The sequence below is a fragment of the Paroedura picta genome, chromosome 10 (assembly GCF_049243985.1).
Source record: "Paroedura picta isolate Pp20150507F chromosome 10, Ppicta_v3.0, whole genome shotgun sequence".
NCBI classification, from domain to species: Eukaryota; Metazoa; Chordata; class Lepidosauria; order Squamata; family Gekkonidae; genus Paroedura; species Paroedura picta.
In genome coordinates this window covers 86,362,445-86,383,552 of record NC_135378.1, presented here as the reverse complement: position 1 = coordinate 86,383,552, position 21,108 = coordinate 86,362,445, and the positions used below count along the sequence as shown (strand labels likewise).

General features: G+C 47.5%; 1 protein-coding gene across 5 annotated transcripts in view; it reads right to left on the bottom strand.

Annotated features, from left to right (window-relative positions):
- Positions 1-19,913, bottom strand: part of LOC143819532 (ladderlectin-like) — a 41,999-nt gene extending 22,086 nt beyond the window's left edge. Inside the window, exons 1-9 of one of the 5 annotated variants that reach the window (XM_077301271.1) lie at positions 19,582-19,721; positions 17,756-17,813; positions 16,018-16,083; positions 15,010-15,123; positions 11,156-11,254; positions 10,736-10,822; positions 6,847-6,998; positions 5,590-5,696; positions 1,077-1,185 (exon numbers count right to left, since the gene is read on the bottom strand). In XM_077301271.1, coding sequence (XP_077157386.1) covers positions 1,092-1,185; positions 5,590-5,696; positions 6,847-6,998; positions 10,736-10,822; positions 11,156-11,254; positions 15,010-15,123; positions 16,018-16,083; positions 17,756-17,774 — 738 coding nt within the window. In that variant the 5' untranslated portion in view covers positions 17,775-17,813; positions 19,582-19,721 and the 3' untranslated portion in view covers positions 1,077-1,091. The other 4 variants (XM_077301265.1, XM_077301263.1, XM_077301264.1 and 1 more) reach the window with 4 other exon arrangements.
- Positions 19,914-21,108: the final 1,195 nt, after the last annotated feature.

The window sequence follows — 21,108 nt, the reverse complement described above, 5'->3', positions numbered from 1 at the left end:
CGTTATAATCTAAAGCAGTGGTCCCCAACCTGCGGTCTGCGGCCTGGTGCCGGGCCGCGAAGGCCAGGGCGCCGGGCCGCGGTTCCCTCTCCCCACCCCCACCCCGCAGTAAAAAACTTCCCGGGCCGCAAGCTTGCGGCCTGGGAAGCTTCTTACTGCGGGAGGGGGGCAGAGGGAATTAGGGACGCGCCGCGTGACGCGCATATGTGGCCCGGTCGCGCGTGCGCACATGCGCACCGCGTGGCCAAAATTGTGTATGCGCAGCACTTTCACGCATGCACGATTTTGGCCGCGCAACACGCATGTGTGCATGCGTGGCCCAGCCGCGCATGCGCGGTGTGCTGGCGTGGCCATGCGTGCGCGCTGCACGGGCGCGGCTGCGCGTGCGCGCTGCACGGCGTGGCCATCGTCTGCCGGTCCCCAGCCAAAAAAAGGTTGGGGACCACTGATCTAAAGTAATAAAATGTCAACATGCTGAAGGTCCCGAGCCTCCTACTGCTGGAATCTCCGTCCCTCCAGCCCAATGGCTGCCAATGCTCAGGAGCCCCCCCCCCCTGTTCAGGCCTGATGGGGAGGAAGTCTGTAAAAGCCCCTGACAGAGGGGAGGGATGCATTTCTGAGCACATCTTGGGGGGGGTAGGCATGTGTGGGCTTTCCCTTTCTGCATAACCATTGTCTGACGGGGAGGCCACAGAAAAGCCCCTTGTCACTTACAGTACTGCTGTAGCCAGCCACACTGCTGGAGGGAAGATGCCGGCAAGCCATGCGTGTCTCTTCTCCACCACTCTCTGAACATTTGAGGCCTACCTTGCAGGGTTGTTGTGCAAATTGAACTGGATGTTGTTGCCGGGGTTCTTTTGCTTTCTGTTTCTTCTGCATAACAGCCCTGTGCAGGAGGCCTCAAATGTTTCTTCTGCATAACAGCCCTGTCCATCCTGGGGAGCTGATCTATAAAGCCTTGAGAAGACCTGTATTTCCAGGAGATCTCCAGGCACAACCTGGAAATATTCTAAATAGAGAATCCAATCAGGCCCATGGAGAAAAGAAGAAAAGGTCCAGTGAGGTCTAATACTCAATGTCTCTTTCTTCACTTATTTTAAATGAAGGATTCGGGCAACATCAGCCCAAACAAGGCTCTGGATTAAACTTTCATTTTCAGCGTTTACACCTTCCTCAGTGGCATTCCTTAAACAATAAAATGAAATTAATAACTATACATATATAACTGAAATCTACATCACAACTGAAGACAGCAACAGAATACAGGATGATCTTGATAGGCTCGAAAACTGATCTAACCTGAATAAAATGAAATTCAATAGGGACAAATGCACAGTTTCGCATTTATGTACGAAAAACCATAGACACCAATATAGGAAGGGGGAGACTTGTCTTGGCAGGAGTATGTGCGAGTCTTGAACGTGAATCGGCAGTGTGACTCAGTGGCTAAAAAGTCAAATGGGATTTGGGACTGTAACAAACGGAGTCTCGTGTCCAGATCACGGGAGGTGATGGTACCGCTTTACTCTGCTCTGGATCAGCCTCACCTGGAGTCCTGTGTGCAGTTTTGGGCACCCCAGTTGAAGAGGGATGTTGACAAACTGGAGCGTGTCCAGAGGAGGGCAACAAAGATGGTGAGGGGTTTGGAGACCAAGACATATGAAGAAAGGTTGGGGGAGCTTGGTCTGTTAGCCTAGAGAAGAGACGACTGAGAGGGGATCTGATAACCATCTTCAAGTATTTAAAAGGCTGTCATGTAGAGGATGGAGCAGAATTGTTCTCTCTTGCCCCAGAGGGACAGACCAGAACGAATGGGATGAAATTAATTCAAAAGAAAATCCATCTAAACATCAGGAGGAAGTTCCTGACAGTCAGAGCGGTTTCTCAGTGGAACAGGCTTCCTCGGGAGCTGGTGGGTTCTCCATCTTTGGAGATTTTTAAACAGAGGCTGGAGAGCCATCTGATGGAGAGGCTGATTCTGGGAAGGTTCAGGGGGTGGCAGGTGACAGTGGATGAGCGAGAGGGATGTGAGTGTCCTGCATAGTGCAGGGGGTTGGACTAGATGACCCTGGAGGTCCCTCCCAACTCTATTATTCTCTATTACTAGTAATATAGCCCGCTGTACCTTGGATACAGCCGGCGCTAGTGGTGGCGCGGGTGCCTCCGAGTAGTGAGGGCGGCGGCGAGGGGGGGGGCGAAGTGTTGGCAGCAGCGGGGGGGCGAAGAGTTAAGAATAAGGGGGGGTGAAGGGGGGGCGAAGTGTTAAGACTAAGGAGGGGGGCGAAGTGTTAAGACTAAGGAGGGGGGGCGAAGTGTTGGCGGCAGTGGCAGGCAGTGGCCTGACGCGGCGGGAGGAGCTTCGCACCTCCCGACGCGTCAGGCCGCCAGCAAAGGAGCAACTGCGAGCCGCGTTCCTCGCGGCTCGCAGTTGCTTGGGGCTCGGAATCGGAGGGACCAATCGGCAGGCGCTTTGCGCCTGCCGATTGGTCCCTCCGATTGTCTGTCCGGAGGAAGGGTCCAATCCGGACCCTTCCTCATCCCGGACACATCCCGCCCCAGAACCCCTTACCGCTTTCTTCAGTCTGCGGTGCCCGCGGCGCCACAGGCGGTGTTAAGATGGGCCATTCTGCACAAGGACCAATGTTGCCAAGTGTTTTCAGAATGCAGAAACGTTATATTAAATAGTAGAATTTCATCATTCTGCATACCTTTATTTTTAGTGGAATATAAAAGTCCCAGTAGCATTGTATTCATTCCCCACATGTTTCTGGTCTCGCTGGAATCGCAACAAAGGAAGCAATATTTTTCTGTGCTTCTTCCCGCCCCTGGCCGTCAATCAAATGGAACAGCCAATGGGCTGTTGCGTTCATGCTCCCGAAAAACCCCTTTCCCTTTAAAAACTGTTTTTTTAAAAACGCAACCACACCCATTGCAACGAATCTGTGTCAAATCATTGTTTCGGAAAGACCTTTTTTGCTGCCATAGGAATTGGCGCTTAATTATGGGCAGTGCCGAACAGGGGGCTGTGTTGTGCTTGGGAACTTCCAAGACACTTGCAGTAGGGAGCTTTGTTTAACTTTTAATCACTTCTGTGGAGGGACTTTAGCCGGAGAAGCTTCTGAGAAGCCTCACTGGTTCGTTGCTTTCCCCGGTCTAAGGAAAATAAATAGCGATCACTTCTCCGGAAGTTTGGGGGCGAGAGTGGGGGAGGGACATTCTTTCTACCGCTACATTGAGAACGCACATGTCTTTCGCTGATGTGTCGCAGCTTGTGCTCAGAAGTGTAGCGATTTTTTCAGGGGAATCCACTTTTTCCGATTCCCTGAAAAGCGCTACAATGAAGAGATTTTCGTGGGAGTGTTGCAGGAGTGATACAGATTGTGTACAACATCATGCGGAATGTTGAATTAGTAGCGTTTACCAAAGGTAAGACTTCTGCTACATTTAAGTTGTGCGGAATGGCCCTACGATTCTGTTCTATAATTCTAACTATGTTATTGCAAGAGGGTGCCATCAGCATCTCAACAGAATTTCCCCTCCAGGAATATCACTGGTTCTCTTGAATATTCAGATTATGCCACTAGGATCTAAAGCATAATTAACAGACATTGCCATCTATTGATGGACGGGAAGGGATGTGAGGCTAAACCTTTGATTGCTTGGCATCAGGGACAGAATCACAGAATCAGAGAGTTGGAAGGGACCTCCTGGGTCATCTAGTCCAACCCCCTGCACTAAGCAGGACACTCACAACCCTCTCGCTCATCCACTGTCACCTGCCACCCCCTTGAGCCTTCACAGAATCAGCCTCTCCGTCAGATGGCTAGCCAGCCTCTGCTTAAAAATCTCCAAAGATGGAGAACCCACCACCTCCCGAGGAAGCCTGCTCCACTGAGAAACCGCTCTGACTGTCAGGAACTTCTTCCCGATGTTTAGACAGAATTTCTTTTGCATTAGAATCATAGAATCACAGAATCATAGAATCAAAGAGTTGGAAGGGGCCATGCAGGCCATCTAGTCCAACCCCCTGCTCAATGCAGGATCAGCCCTAAGCATCCTAAAGCATCCAAGAAAAGTGTGTATCCAACCTTTGCTTGAAGACTGCCAGTGAGGGGGAGCTCACCACCTCCTTAGGCAGCCTATTCCACAGCTGAACTACTCTGACTGTGAAATTTTTTCCCCTGATATCTAGCCTATATCGTTGTACTTGTAGTTCAAACCCATTACTGCGTGTCCTCTCCTCTGTACCCAACAGAAACAGCATCCTGCCCTCCTCCAAGTGACAACCTTTCAAATACTTAAAGCGGGCTATCATGTCCCCTCTCAACCTCCTTTTCTCCAGGCTGAACATTCCCAAGTCCCTCAACCTATCTTCATAGGGCTTGGTCCCTTGGCCCCAGATCATCCTCGTCGCTCTCCTCTGTACCCTTTCAATTTTATCTACGTCCTTCTTGAAGTGAGGCCTCCAGAACTGCACACAGTACTCCAGGTGTGGTCTGACCAGTGCCGTATACAATGGGACTATGACATCTTGTGATTTTGATGTGATGCCCCTGTTGATACAGCCCAAAATGGCATTTGCCTTTTTTACCGCTGCATCATACTGTGTGCTCTTTTTTAGTTCACAATCCACAAGTACCCCAAGGTCTCGTTTACACAGTTTTTGTGAGAAACTGAGATTTGGGGGTCTGAGGGCAGGGTACTGAAACATGAGGGGTATTTTAGATTCAGGGTGAGAAATGCAGGCTTCCTGGAATGGGCTCAAATGTTCTGGCCCGTTCATTGCAATACCAGTGGTGCCTTCTGGGCCACAGTGGGCTTCTCTGCAGTCTGGTGTTCCTCACTAGGAAGCTCCTGGGTCTTTCTTTTTTTGTAGGGGGGGAGGGGAATTCCTGTTCCAAATATGTTTTGTTGGTGGTCTTCAAGCATCCTTCTCCTGGATGCTTGAGGCTGATCCTGCACTGAGCAGGGGGTGGGACTAGATGGCCTGCATGGCCCCTTCCCACTCTAGGATTCTAAGGAGCTGCTCCTCACTGGCCATCTTTAAGCAGCGGCTGGACAGATCCTTCTCCTGGATGCTGGAGGCTGATCCTGCACTGAGCAGGGGGTGGGACTAGATGGCCTCTTTGGCCCCTTCCCACTCTAGGATTCTATGGGTCTAGTTCAGCAGTGGGATGGGCTGCCTAGGGAGGTGGGGAGCTCCCCCTCACTGGCCGTCTTCAAGCAGCGGCTGGACAGATCCTTCTCCTGGATGCTTGGGGCTGATCCTGCACCGGGCAGGGGGTGGGACCCTTCCCACTCTAGGATTCTTTGAGTATATGACCTAAGTTCACAAAGGCAATAACTGGATTAGGGACTATCCTGATCAGAGAGCACAGACAAAGTACAGTTGCTAGTCTATCAAATAGTGTATTGCATTGCATAGGAAAGCCCAGATTTTCTGAAAATCATATCCTGACCTGCATTGTAGCATTACTGGATACAGATTGGAAGCATTCTCATAAACAAACAAAAAAACAAACATGGAGAAATCAAACCAAAAGACATTCCCACAATGCAGGTATGGAGGGATTTTTTCAAGAGACTCACAATTTCTTGGGTGTCCCACCCGTCTTCCATCTCCACTCATTGTCTTGTTTTTCAAGTCCAATCCAGCATTCTAGTTGAACTTTAAAGACCTGCCGCACAAGAAAGTTCTGCGGGAACACAATTGTAGGGTGTGGGTCTGCATTCTTCCCAAAGTGGCATTTAAAGGCTGCCCTGAGACTTGTGCAACTCTAATGAAACGGGATTCCTGTACGGACACAGCCCTCTTGCGGGGGCCCTGTGCTCCTCTCATCCTACTCCCTTCCTCCTCTTCCTGGGCAGAGAGGTTGTAAAAAGGAATTCTTCACAGCTGCAGGTGGTCTGAGGTGCAAATGCAGGCAGCTCAGGAAGCTTGAAGGAGTTCCTCTCAGCCCTATTTAAAGTTCTGGCTTAAGGCAGAAACAGACTCCTGTTTCTGAGACCCCGCATTTAGAAAACGATGGAGAATTCGGGGTTGCTCCAACTGTGAAGACTTCCTTTGGCCCCTGCACACAAGAGCACCCTAGCATAACAAATAAGCTGTATTCATGGCCCTTGCTGACCCAGCTCTGATGTAGCTGGATGGGGAGAGGAGGGGCAGGGAGGGGTATGGCACCGCTCAGCTCCTGTGGCCCTTTCGTAGATGCCCCAGGGGACATCGATCGCCACTTTGGATCCAGAAGGCATTTCCCTCCGGGCCAGATTGGCCCAGGGATCCTGGGTGGGATTTTTTTGCCCTCCTTGGGGTACAGAGCAGGGGTCACGGGGGGTGGGGATGGCAGGAACTATGAATTTCCTGCATTGAGCATGGGGTTGGACTAGATGCCCCTTGGTATCCCTTCCTGCTCTGTGTTTTGAATTACAGCAGGGGTACAAGAACTGGCAGAAGATCCTTCTGGGCTGTTAGAACTTTTTAAAAAACATATCAAGTATAATATCTCCCTTTTTATGATCCGTTAGAATCATTTTGTCACGTGAAGTGTTTTTTAAGAAGCCTTTTCCCCCTCCAGGAGTTCTGGATGGGAGTCCTGAGCAGAGTGTCAGGTTCGAATCCCCACTTTGCCATGGAGACTTGCTGGGCAGTCTTGGGTCTCCCGCATATTCTCAGCCTAACCTACCTCACAGGGCTGTTGGGTGGATAGAGCAGAAAAGGCAAGGATGTTGTGAGTTTTCCTTGTGGGTAACTGTTGTTCATGCAGGCAAAACAGAAGCAGGCCAACCTGGGGGGTATATTTGTGTGTGAGAAATTGGCTTTTTCGTGCATCCTTTTTTCCTTCTCACCTGCTCGTCATCAGTACGAGGTTCAGCCACCTCGGTATCCATTTCATTGCAGAGATGTTTGGCGCTAAAAAAATACATGCTCAAGTAGTGTAACTGGTACAGCTGTCCTCCGAATGGTATCCAGCCCTCTGCAATCTTAGTCAAGATATGATCTTTCAAGCCAGTCCGGAGGAGAGAAGAGACGGGGGGGGGGGGGGAGAGAACACGGGAAAGGATTAGTAGAAACCAGCTGGTATGTCTAGGAGAAAACTCTGCACAAGCAGGATAGCTGGCAGCTTCCTTATCGGCCCCCGACCTGGCCACCGTGATCCATGCAGCGTTCACCTCCAGGCTAGATTTCTGTGATTCAGTTTGGCAGTGAAAGTGGCTGCCAGAAGAGACACTGAGCTCCCCTTCACTTGCTGTCTGAGAGGTCCCTGGCCTACCTGAAGCCTGCCTGGTCCTGACCAGGGCCAGGCCCTTTTCGGTCCTGGCCCCTACCTCGTGGAATGAGCTCCCGGAAGAGCTGGGGGCCCAGATGGAACCGACTTAGCTCTGCAGGGCCATCAAGATGGAGCTCTTCCACCATTTGACTGAGAAAGTAATCTATTGCCACCCTCTACCACAGGTATGAGCCTCTTGTGGCGCAGGGTGGTAAGGCAGCCGCCATGCTGTCTGAAGCTCTGACCATGAGGTTGGGAGTTTGATCCCAGCAGCCGGCTCAAGGTTGACTCAGCCTTCCATCCTTCCGAGGTCGGTAAAATGAGTACCCAGCTTGCTGGGGGGTAAATGGTAATGACTGGGGAAGGCCCTGGCAAACCACCCCGTATTGAGTCTGCCAAGAAAACGCTGGAGGGCGTCACCCCAAGGGTCAGACATGACTCGGTGCTTGCACAGGGGATACCTTTACCTTTACCTTACCACAGGACATCTGTCCTGGAAGCACAGCAGAGGGGAGGGAGGTTGACTGTGGACAGGGGAGGGTGGGCATCATGCTGAAGGATTTATTTCATCTTGTATTTTGTTGTCACGCATTATTACTGTTGTGATCTGCGACAGTTTGGCTGGCTGGGCGCGGCGGCATATAAATGTAAAAAATAAATAGAAAAAGTCCATCAACTTCACCATTGACCTCTCTAATAAATGCTTATTGCAAGTTAAGTGTGAGTCTGAAAATAGACAATTTAACCTTGAAGTGCCTAGTAAACAAACGAGGGGAAATAAAGGAATGGCGAAGGCTAGGAAAAAAGGGGAAATAGAGCACGTCTGATTTATTCCCCAAAAGTCTCAGAACTGTAAGGACAACTGGCGAATGTCGGCAGTCAGTTAAGAGAAAAAAACTGCTCATGAAAAATTAATCACTAACTGGTGAAATAAAACTTCTGTTAGGTAAAATTTATGTCTTGCTATTGCAAAATGGTTGTGAGATAGAACATGTTGAGGTTTGTGTGATTAAATGGGCTCTGAACCTTGGAGAAAATATGAAGTATGGACCAGTGGGAGACATTGAGAGTTAAGGAGCTGAAATCTGCTGGATTTTTTGAAGGAATTATCAAAATAAGGTGATTTTAAAGATTCCTTCTCCCCAAAAGCTGTACACATTCTTGGGGGGGCGGGGAAGATGGCCGTTCAGGGGAGCAGGGAAGATGGGTTCTTGGATGCTTTAGGATTCTTTGGGCGTTGAGCAGGGGGTTGGACTAGATGGCCTGTGTGGCCCCTTCCAACTCTATGATTCTATGATTCTATGTTTCTATGGCTGTCTAGCGAGCTCCCGAACCATATGGGAGGGGGGCAATTGCAGCTGCAACCGGCAGATACAGATGTGGCTTGCTGGCCTCGAATATTTCTCCCCACGGAAACTCCTCGGAGCTCAAGGGGCCCTTTACAGATGAGCAGAGAGCAAGTCTCCCATCTACAGCCGCCCGGTCTCGGGGCCGAGGAACGGCCACCGCCATCGTCCCTCTCTTGTTTTTATTTTTTCTGGCTTCTCTCCCATTGAACTGATCCTGGATCTCCTTCTCTCCCTCTCCCCCCCCCTCCTCCTTTTATTTTTTCTTTTTGGAAGTCTCAGACCCCCTGGAAGGACTAGCCCGGTGGACAGCTGCAGGACTGAGTGAAACAGTGAGTTCAACCAGATCTGCTCTAACCTCCCTTCTTGCTAACCCTTCATGGCCTGATCCTGGTTTGGAAAAAATGGAAAGCTTATATCCTGCAGTCTCTCTGTATCATTCATGCTTTTAAAAACGATGGAAGGTGTTCTGTAGAACACTTTGGCAAACCAATTCCTTAAAAAAAAAACATATATAAATTATCACGGGAGGTATTAGGCCTTGAAGGAAGCTCATCTGAAGGCTGTAAATGGTTGGTGAAACATCAGATTTTAACTTTTTTGAAAAAGAAAGGACCTCAAGACAAGTAAATAGACCACTAACCGATTTTGGAGCTCTAATTGATAATATACAGGGGAATTTAATATCGAATTGAGGGGATTTTAATATCAAAGTTCTCTAACATACTATTAGATCAGCAATATGCAGCTTCCCAAATCATTTTAAAAAGGTGGGTATCAGAATTAGAAGAAGTTATCAATGAAAAAGAGTAGTCCTTTTGGCTCAGTCTCAAGAAAGGTCCAAGAGCATGGCTTAAAAGTGGCACAAAGATGGCATGACACCCCAAGGGTAATTTTCAGTATGATGAAATCAGGAGATAGAAAGTGTATCAGGAGTTCTGGGATGAAGGGAAATTTTAGTCACAATTGGTGGGAGTGCCCGTTAATAACATAGTTTTTGGAAGAAATTTTTATAGAAATTGAAAAAATTATAAAAGAGAAATTAATGCCTTCAGTTCAATTATTTCAGCGTTATATTATTTCACCATCTGCACTGTGCTAAAATAGTGCTTGTAAACAAATGACGTTTAAATAAATACTTGATAACTTTGGAAGCTGGATATGGCTCCCTGTACCCACCCCTCTGCCTGTCTGAACCACGGTTGCATAGGGGAGCCCCAGGGAAAGGAGGAGGGCTGGCAAGTGGCACTCAGTGACTCCTCCAGGGGTGCACCAGGCAGCAAACGGACCCGTGGTGGTCGTGCCACAGGCAGCAGGAGACACAGAGACAAGGCCTCAGGAGTGTAAGGGGAAGCTGGCAGATCTAGTGCTCTCAGGCCGATTCTGCACAGGCGGAAAAGGCTGAGAGGGGAGCCATATGGAAGTGGGGCTGATTCCTGCTTTTGTATGACACACCTCCCGAGCTCAGTTGTCCCAGACTCTTCTGTGTTCCCTTAGCCCTCTACAGGGCCATAGGGCCTGTCCCCTTCAAGGCCTGCCTCCTCCCTCTCCTACCCAGAAAATGCCCTGGTTGGCTTCACAGGGCTTCGCCGCCCCACGGGGTGGAGTGGGGCTTTCCTTGTTTATTTTGCAGAAGGCGGGATTGTATCCCATGCGAAATAACCCTCCACACGGGGGGCCCACGCAGTAGAACCATTCTGCCCCTGTCTTGTTTCCCGGGGAGACACATTTCAGCACTGAAGCAGATCCAGCACCAAAATGTGCCCCCTGCGGGCATGCAGCAGGCAGTGGAGGGAGGGCTGGGTGTCATGTTCCATAAGATATTGGGATTTCACTGAGCAGTAAACCTGGATATGACAACAGCAATGCTCTAGGAATTGCCTGGAAACTATAGAATGACCCTTTGCCATTTCTGGGCAAAGGAATAAGCACAAGATGCCCGTGAGGAAAGGCCAGCTCCCCGGGAGAAAATGGCTGCTTCGGAGGCTGGTGTCCATGCCACTCTGTCCTGCCGAGCCGCCAATCTCCTCCCCAGGGCTCTATCTACAGATCTCCAAGAGCTTCCCAAGCCAGAGTGGTTCAACGAAGGTTCTTGCCTGCAGGTTTTTCTGAGTCACTTACTGATTGACCTTCGCAGCTGGTCGTTTTTTTCGTATTGAGCCCTCAGTTTTTGCCATTCATCGTTCGCTCCCCTAAGCGTTTGACTCGCTAAAAGGGTAACAACAAACCAAGTCAGGGGGATCACATACAGACACAGAAAGTTCTCAGCTTGGGGGGGGGGGCTGGGGAGGCTACACGCATAGATCCACGGGGCAGGGTGTGGTTCTCTCCCCTTCTAGGCATGCTGATTTCTCCCACATGGACCAGTCATCTCTAAAGGCCTATTGCAGGAGGAGCCAAACAATGGCTCTTCAAATGGCATGGGGATTTAAAAAATAAATAAGTTTGTTGGGGGTTGACTTGTCTTTTAGAACACGGGGCATAAGGGGCCCCATGGGTTTGGGGAAGGGGGCCTCCAGTCATTGTCTCAAGCCCACTTACGTCTTTTCCCTCTGTAGGTTAGGTTGTAGTCTTGCATGTATAAGTGGATTCTTGTTGCCGCTCTAAATTTTTCTGTGACATCAGACAGTTTCAGCGAATCTAATAATGAGGAAGGAAGGGGGGAAAACATGATGGTCGTGGTGCTGGACAGCCCTTGAATGAGCCTCGACAGGGCTGGTTCTGCACTTGGTTTTTTCCATTGTCAATCCCGCTGGATTCAGATCGATTTGAACCTGGGTCTTCTTCCTTCCTACCCTCCCAAATTGAAACTGAAGAGGTTCTGCACTTGATTGGGGAAGCCCAGAGCAGGGAGGGGAGCGGAATGAGTTTCGGGGGGGGGGGTCGGTTGATGTTCAGCCAACATGAAAGGACCAAGTTTTATTGTCTTTTGACTCCCTACAAATTAAACTTATAAAGAAAAGGAGATGAAACAGAGACTTGCAAGGTCATACAATAGCTAAACTTAGCTTGTGGCGTTTCAGACGCACCTGAATCAGGGAGAGAATGCTAAATACCCTCTCTAATTATCAACAGCTGGGATACTACAGAATCTTGAGCCAAATACTTGTAATGATTATAAAAGGCAACAAAAGTCTAACAAATTATTCAATCCTTTAGGTTCTAATGTTCTAATTTTAAATATGGCACGAGTTTCCTCTTGTTCTAATAATTTATTGTCTAGTTTCATAAAGCATTCTTTTTCAACTTTTAAAAAAATTGTAAGCCACTGTTTCATCTCCTTTTCTTTATAAGTTTAATGCTATAGAATAATAATATTAGCTTGTCATATTGTTTACAATCATTGTGAAATACTTTTACACCTGTTTTCAGAATGATTTGAATATTGTATTTCTATTTTAGATACTCTATCAAGAGATTTTTTAATAAGTTGAAGTTGGTCCTTAAATATAAAGTATGTATTCATGACCATTGGTTGTTAATTTGCTAATAATGTTGAACAACTACTAATTTTACTTTTGTATTTTCCAAGAACCGTCCCTTGAAAAAGCTGTGGGCGAAACGCTTTGGGACTTGTGTGAAATAAGAATAAAATAATTACTGAAACTGAAGAGAGACAACTCTACATAAGTCCAGTTTGGATGTTTTTTATTGCCTTATTGGTTTCCCAGTACTATTCAATGATCAAATATGGTGGGCATCTATTTTTGTTGGACTTTGTCGTTTAGCAAGAGCCAGCCACAGACGGCCAGTCAAAGGGTTAAACTGTTTGTTTAATCTTGTTACTAGTGGGACAGGCAGAGTGGGCCAAATGGTCTGTTTTCAAATGTAAATTTCCTAGCTGCCCGGCCATGGCCTGACTCTGGTTTGTCATGTACACAAGTTTGGCAGGAAGAGAAAGAATTCTGCTTCCTCCCCTTGTTTGAAAAGAACTCTGCTTTAGGCAGAGAAGCAGATCCATCTTGAATCTCAACCATGTAGCAGCTAAGGTAGACAGCTCCGGTAATGAGCTAAGTATTTTCTTGTTTTTTTACCTTCCAGTTCCCTTACCCTGTTTAGCTAGTAAAGCTTGTCTTTTTATATACCGTAAATCTGCCTCATCTGGCCTCATTATTTATACAATAACTCTGCTAACATTTACTACAGTAACTCTGCTAAAGGGAATAGATTTTTTCCCAACACTTTAACTTCCAGTTTTGTGTGCAGACTATCCTGGCTGCCATTGTCAAATATTTAAATAACTCTCCATATTTTTTTATCTTTTTCATTTACCAGAAAACCTAAAAGATAAGCTTCAGGATTTAGAGCCATGAAGTCCTTAAAGATTTTTGAGATTTCTTTAGAAAAACAGAAAATTTTGAAATTGGACTCAGAACAGTTAGTATTATTAAATCAGCCTATAAGTTTTGAGGAAATTATAAACACAATCAACCATCTAAAAGATAGTAAGGCTCCGGGACCTGACAGGTTATTGAGTGCATATTATAAGGTTTTTAAAGAATTTTAGGCTTATCTCTTTAGTACATATAGATTATAAAACCTTTACTAATATACTGGCTAATCGGGTGAAAGGGATATCGGTTAAGATTAATACATGAAGATCAGGCGGGTTTTCTACCTGGTAGGCAAGTTAGAAATAACATAAGGATAATATTAAATGTAACTGAATATGACCAACTGAGACCGGAAAGAACTGGCATTATTCTTTTTTTATATGGAAAAAGCTTTTGACTCTGTTGATTGGAGTTTTCTATTTAGTTTGCTTGAAAGGATGGAATGTGGTGGAACATTCATTTAATTGGATAAGGGAGATTTATAAAGAACTGTGGGCAACGGTAAGAGAGCCAGTTTGGTGTAGTGGTTAGGAGTGCGGACTTCTAATCTGGCATGCCGGGTTCGATTCTGCACTCCCCCACATGCAACCAGCTGGGTGACCTTGGGCTCGCCACGGCACTGATAAAACTGTTCTGACCGGGCAGTGATATCAGTGCTCTCAGCCTCACCCACCCCACAGGGTGTCTGTTGTGGGGAGATGAATGGGAAGGCGACTGTAAGCCGCTTTGAGCCTCCTTCGGGTAGGGAAAAGCGGCATATAAGAACCAACTCTTCTTCTTCTTCTTCTTCTAAATGGTGAGCTGACAGAGAAATTTAATATTCAGAAGGGAACATGATAAGGTTGCCCACTCTCACCTTTACTTTTTATTATGGCTTTTGAAGTCTTTAATCAAGGCATAAGAGAAGATAAAAATATTACAGGTCTGAAAATTAAACAACAGATATTTAAATTGAGGGCCTTTGCAGATAATTTAATATTGATTTTGGAGGATCCTTTAGATTTTATAGATATGGTATTAGGCAAGCTTAAAGATTTTGAAGAGGTAACTGCTTTAAAAATAAATAAAACCAAATCAAAAATAATTGTGAAAAATATGGATAAGGAGAGTCAGAAAGGTTTAGAAGGGAAAACAGGATGTCAAATAGTTAAAACTTATAAATATTTAGGTAATATTGCTAGTACAAACTTGAGTTTATTCCAGGATAATTATGAGAAACTCTGGACAGAGCTTAAAAAAATTGGGAGACTCTCAATTTATCTTTTATGGGTAGGATATCTGCCATAAAGATGAATATTTTGCCAAAAAGTTTGTCTTTGTTTCAGAAGTTGGCAAAGGAATTTGGCAAGTTTTGTTTGGAGAAGGAGAAAACCAAGAATAAAAATGAAAACTGTTTGTGATGCTAAAAAGAGGGGAGGACAGGCATTACCAAATTTAAGGATATATTTTGATGCATGTATTTCTTTATTATTTATTGTACAAAGCAGTCCCAACGCATTTCGCCCATTGGCTTTGTCAAGGGACGCGTCTGGAATGCCATAAGCTAGGAGTAGCTGCTGTTATAATGACCTTATACTCTGTTTAAGAGACATACATTTACTTATCTGAAGTTTGTCTGAAAACTATAATGTCCCTTGACAAACCCAGTGGGCGAAATGCATTGGGAATGCTTTGGGCAATAAAGAAGGAAAAAAATAATAGAAGATTCCAGACTCTATAGAAGTCTATTTCGGATATTGTGCTTACCACTTTGGTATCCCAGTGCCTCTATAATTGATTTGTATTTGATCCTTCACTGGCCCTACCCCTCTTAATTGAGCATTTTTGTTCTTGAGAAAGCTATGCTGATTTTCAGCATTTTCGGCTCACACACCACTGTCTTCCTCCCTCTCTCCCTCCCTCTCGGCCTGCCTGCTTGCATCCCGCCCCCCCCCCCCCATTCGATGGGGGTGTGAGTTTCATGGGGCTTACCCTCTGCAAAGTGTGCTTAGGCTACACAATATGGTAAAGCCAGACATTAGTATCCCAAGAATGTCGCTTTGTTGGTAAAGTTCAACTTACACAACATAACAAGCATCACAGCGATAAGAAACATAAGACCAGACATCCAAATTGTAGCCTGCTGTGCTCTGGGTGTCGCTAACTTCATCCTTATGTTCTCCCAAGCATTCTTGGCTTGAAAAAGAGAGAGAGAAGTCATTGTGTTTTCTTAGTGTAGGAACGCACGTGTCACTTCCCTTGCAAGCTTCCAGAGGAGCTGAAATGCGGTACACATGTCTACGTTTATATCGCTCTCTTTCTCAGTCTGACAAAGAGAGCTTGCCCTCAAAAGCTCACGCCCTGAATACACCTTTGCTGGTCTTAAAGGTGCTTCTAATATTTGGGATTAGTCATGCTTCTTATAATGCGTGTATTCTTGGGTTTTCCATATTTGGTTCTTTAAGAGCATAGATAAATTACACCCGTCGAGGGTGGGGAATAGAATGACCAGAAATCGACCAACAGCACCTCCATCTTTCTTTGATGGTGTAAGCCAGGGGTAGTCAAACTGCGGCCCTCCAGATGTCCATGGACTACAATTCCCAGGAGCCCCTGCCAGCATTCGCTGGGAATTTTGGCATAGTGGTTACAGATGAGCTTTCCAGAGCCATGTCCTCAGATATGTGAAGGGAAAATCAGACCGGAGACTCTTCTTAGGGGGAGATTACATGGCAACCAATTCCCCCCAGTTCTGCATCATTTCCCTTCTTGTGTGAATTAGGCCACACCCACTGAAATGCCCCTCTGTCCTAATATACATGGGGTAGTCACAGTACACAGGTGTCCACCCTGTTCCTTCTTCTCCATTTTTTCACTGTTGATAAAATGTTATGTGCCCACATGCTTCTTTCATGGTTGCTCCTTAGAAGAAGAACGGATTTTTGTACCCTGTTGTTTACTACCCAAAGGCTGTAAATATTTATTTAGATCTTCCTGCACTTTCCAGATTCACAGGGCGGGGGTTGCATATGCCCTGTGTGCCTCACACATATAGTCATTGCACAGTTAATGGACCCTTCCGGTTCTCACTTTCTTCTGGTCCCTTTTCAGCATCCTTTCCTGGTTCTCCTGGCTTCTTGCGACTTTTCAGGTTATCTGCAAAGTTTAAAATATCAGGCAATTATGCGGAGGGGCATTAATTGGAATCATGACTCAACTTAAACGGCCTACTGTCTCCCCCAACCACAGTCCTCATCAAGCCTGCTTGTTAGGATTTATGCTCCTTGGAGAACGTTCCTTTCCTGCAGCACCATTGGGAGGTTCTGTTTTTCTGCCAAGAACTATGAGCTTTGGGAAAGAAAGGGATCCAGGGTTTGTGAGGGGAGGGTGGCTGGGATGGTGGGAGGGAGGGAGGGAGGGAGGGAGAGAAGGCTGGCGCCTAATAGCCCATAGCTTTTCCCCCTGTTCCTTCTCCTGTTGCATGCCCCAAAAGCAAAGAAGAGAGTAGGGAGTCCTACCTAGAGTCTGACATCCCTGACCCTCCGTGGGGTCCAAGGCCACAGAGTCCCCCCTCCCAAGCAGCCCTTTCCTCCAGGGGAACTGATCTCTGCAGTCTGGAGAGGAGCTGGAATTCCGGGGGATCCCCAGGCCCCACCTGGAGGCTGGCATCCCTGACCCTCAGTGGGGTCGAAGGCCACAGAGTCCCCCCTCCCAAGCAGCCCTTTCCTCCAGGGGAACTGATCTCTGCAGTCTGGAGAGGAGCCGGAATTCCGGGGGATCCCCAGGCCCCCCCTGGAGGCTGGCATCCCTTTCCGAGGGCTACTACACCCGGATCCAGTGCAAGGCCTGTGCACAGCCTGCACAAGGATTCCTTTTCCCCAGGTTTCCCTTTGCCCTGGCAGCCATTTCTGACCCTGAGAAAATATACTCCCAGGTCCGAGGATTGCCAACCTCCTGGTGTTGCCTGGGGATCTCCCCTCGACATGTCCAAATCACACAGGCCATTTTCCCTAAAAAGAATGGTGGGCTTTGCATGGGGGGGGGGGACAGCTGAAATGAATAATTTCTTGTTCTGGTCAGGAAAGGTTTGCCATTTGGCATATTGCACACACAATAACGAAACTAATTTGTTATTTAGCAATCATTCTATTAGTGATTTACTTTATTAGTGAGGCTTCTTCCTGGGTCACCAGAACTGACATACCCACTACCCCAGGGGTAGTCAAACTGCGGCCCTCCAGATGTCCGTGGACTACAATTCTCAGGAGCCCCTGCCAGCGTTCGCTGGCAGGGGCTCCTGGGAATTGTAGTCCACGGACATCTGGAGGGCCGCAGTTTGACTACCCCTGCACTGCCCCATTCCCACTCCGGCCTACCATTGACTTTGACAGATTGCTGGAGATGCCAACCTCCTGGAGGGGGGTGGGGGTGGGCTGGCCACCTCAAAGAAGTACAAATTGATCTCCTGGGCTTCATGAACAGAGCAATACTGGCTCTAGGCTGGCTGTTTGCTCTTCTTCAGGGAAACGGTGCCTGAGATGGATTCAAGAGGCTGGGGCCGAAGCCTGAGCAAGGGGGTGGGGCGTCTCTGGCCAGGACAAGGTGTCCTCCCTCCGCCAGAGCCTAGAGCTCACCTGCAGCTACTTCCTTCAGACAAAACAGAAAATATCCACCTTTTCACCCATTAACACTTCGGCATTGTTGGGTTGCCAACCTACAGGTGGGACCTGCGAAGAGAATGCACTTACCGGCTACTTTGGGTGCCATTCTGTTTGTCTGGTCGGGTCAGCCTCTCGGGTCAGTATTTATTTGAAGAGAATACACTTACCAGGTACTTTGGGTGCCATTCTGTTTGGGTCAGCCTCTCCCTGTCCCCTCTATTCTATCTGTGGGACCACAGCAGAAAAAGACCTTCAGGAGAACATCACATTGTAAGAGCAGCCCCCCCCCCCCCCGGGTTCCCTACCTGCCATGGAGTCTGCATAGAGAAAATTCTCCATGGCCAAATTGAGAAAGGAGTTCGGCAAGTCTGTATACTGTCGCCTTGCCTATTTAACTTGTATGCGGAGCACGTCAGGAGAAAGGTGGGATTAGAGGAGTCACAGATTGGGATCAAGATTGCAGGGAGAAATATCAACAACCTCAGATATGCAGATGATACCACTCTAATGGCAGAAAGCGAAGAGGAACTAAAGAGCCTGTTGATGCGGGTGAAGGAGGAGAGTGCAAAAGTTGGCTTGAAACTAAACATCAAGAAAACAAAGATCATGGCATCTGGCCCTCTCAATTCCTGGCAAGTAGATGGGGAAGAAATGGAGGTAGTGACAAATTTTATTTTCCTGGGCTCCAAGATCACTGCAGATGGGGACTGCAGCAAAGAAATTAAAAGACGCTTGTTCCTGGGGAGGAAAGCTATGGCAAATCTAGACACCATCCTAAAAAGCAGAGACGTCACCCTGCCCACAAAAGTGCGTTTAGTCAAGGCTATGGTCTTCCCAGTTACAAAGTTGGACCATCAGGAAGGCCGAGCGTCAAAAAATTGAGGCTTTTGAACTCTGGTGCTGGAGAAGACTCTTGCGAGTCCCTTGGACTGCAAGGCGAACAAACCGGTCAGTCCTAGAGGAGATCAGCCCTGCCTGCTCCTTAGAAGGCCAGATCCTGAAGATGAAACTCAAATACTTTGGCCACCTCATGAGAAGGAAGGACTCCCTGGAGAAGAGCCTAATGCTGGGAGCGATCGAGGGCAAAGGAAGAAGGGGGCGACAGAGAATGAGGTGGCTGGATGGAGTCCCTGAAGCAGTCGGTGCAAATTTAAATGGACTCCGGGGAATGGTAGAGGACAGGAAGACCTGGAGGATCATTGCCCATGGGGTCGCGATGGGTCGGACACGACTTCGCACCTAACAACAACAACAACAACCATACAATTTTTTATCTGCTCACTCTCAGTCAAACTTTCAATAACATCTTGTATATTTGACCCTGCATATGAGTGTTCTGTAAAACCATCATTTCAAATTCTGTTGCTGCATCTACTGATGTCCAAAAGGTTTTTAATTCAAATATCAGCTTTGATGTCGCTTGCAAATATTCAAATCAGTCAATAATTTCCCCATCTCTTTCCACCTGCTCCCAGCTTTTGATTTGGCCAACACCAGCCAATACATATTGACATCCTAAACAACCAGTTCTCATGTGCTGGAATTTGTTCAAATAAGCTTCTACAGGGGATTTCAGCATTGAAACTTGGGAGCTTATGCTGAATTAATATTCTGTCCATGTTTTCAACAAAGCGCTTTTCCCAAAACGAGTATCTGTTTTCTTTTTTCGTGCCTATGGACTAGCCAACCAACAATTTTAAGGACTAATACGGTCATGCCCTGTTTATCACACCAAAAGAGTCTAGGCTCTTTTTCCTGAGCATGTGACTCTACATCAGGGGTAGTCAAACTGCGGCCCTCCAGATGTCCATGGACTACAATTCCCAGGAGCCCCTGCCAGCGAATGCTGGCAGGGGCTCCTGGGAATTGTAGTCCATGGACATCTGGAGGGCCGCAGTTTGACTACCCCTGCTCTACGTGTTCCTCGGCCCCCTCCCCGCACTTGGATGAAACGTTAGAGACCCCATTGCCCTGCTCTTCTTCTCTGCCTCACCTTCCTGCTACGGTCTCTGCCCTCCTCGTTGCACGTTCTAGAACCCCAGCCTTTATGGCACACGGCTCCCTCATTGGCTACTGCTGACACCCAGCCAACATTCTAGAAAAAGCATCAGTCCCGGGCAATATTGATCAATCCTTAATCGCCATGAACCTCCGGAGGAGAACAATGAGGATCAAAACACTCAAGTCCGATGTATGCATATGTCAATCCACTTCAAAAGGAAGCGCTCCTTTGTCAGACCGCCAGTTTTGGCACGCAGTTTGTGTGTGAAATGTGGAATGTGGGGTTGCCTACATGAACCCGACTTGTCCCTCAGATCCCTGCTTTTAGCAATGCCATTGCCTACCTGGCGTGAGGATTCCCGCCCTTTGTGACTTTAGCAGACAGCTATTGGACTCTTGCTTCAGAGATGCCTCGCCTTGTTTTGTTGTGTCACAACCCTTGGGGTTGTGTCTAGGTTCATGACAGCGGCCTTTCTTGTGGCACTCTAGTTTCCATTTTGGAGGGGACACTGAGTTGTCAGATCCAGACCCAAGGCCCAGGCCCTGCCAATGCTATCACCAGGCACCCTGTTTAGGGGTTGCTTGGGTCATGCCCTAACGGTTGTCCGCTTGCCTCCCACCAGCAGGTAGGAGATGTCAGAGGGGATCAGTAGTTTATTAAAAACCACTAGCAGTTACACTGGATGCTTTGTTTTTAAAGCTGACAAGATAAAAATAAGTCTGATGCGGATGCAGAGCCCAGCATGTAAGAGCTTTTGAGAATCAAAACTCCCAACATCAGAAGAACATAAGAAGGACCCTGCTTAATCAGACCAATAGTCCATCTAGTCCAGAGTCCTGTTTCACAAAATGGCCAAGCAGTTCTTCTGGCTGGCCAACAACAGCCGTCATGGAAATTCGGCCTTTCCCTCGAAGAGAATAACTTAGGGACAAGGTTTTTGAAAGATGAAAACAGCAAGGTTTATTCTTACAGGCATGGAGAGAGTTCAGGACGCACCCAAATTTCTCTCTGGGGTCTGTGACGTAGCACAGGTGACGTAGCATTAAAGGTAAAGGTAAAGGTATCCCCTGTGCAAGCACTGAGTCATGTCTGACCCTTGGGGTGAGGCCCTCCAGCGTGTTCATGGCAGACTCAATACGGGGTGGTTTGCCAGTGCCTTCCCCAGTCATTACCGTTTACCCCCCAGCAGCAAGCTGGGTACTCATTTTACCGACCTCGGAAGGATGGAAGGCTGATTCGACCTTGAGCCGGCTGCTGGGATGGAACTCCCAGCATTAAGTAAATCAAGACAGCATTAAATTAAATGGGGGCACAAGTGGTATTCTCTTCAATCTTGCCTGTCAAGGGAAGAGGAATGCGTCGGGATAGGAAGATAATGGAGGTGAATCACTGGCTGCGTAGTTGGTGTCGGCAGGAGAGATTTGGTTTCTGGGACCATGGGATAGGCTTTCTTGAGGAAGGCCTACTAGCACCGGATGGACTGCACTTATCGAAACTGGGGAAGAATGTGTTTGGCAG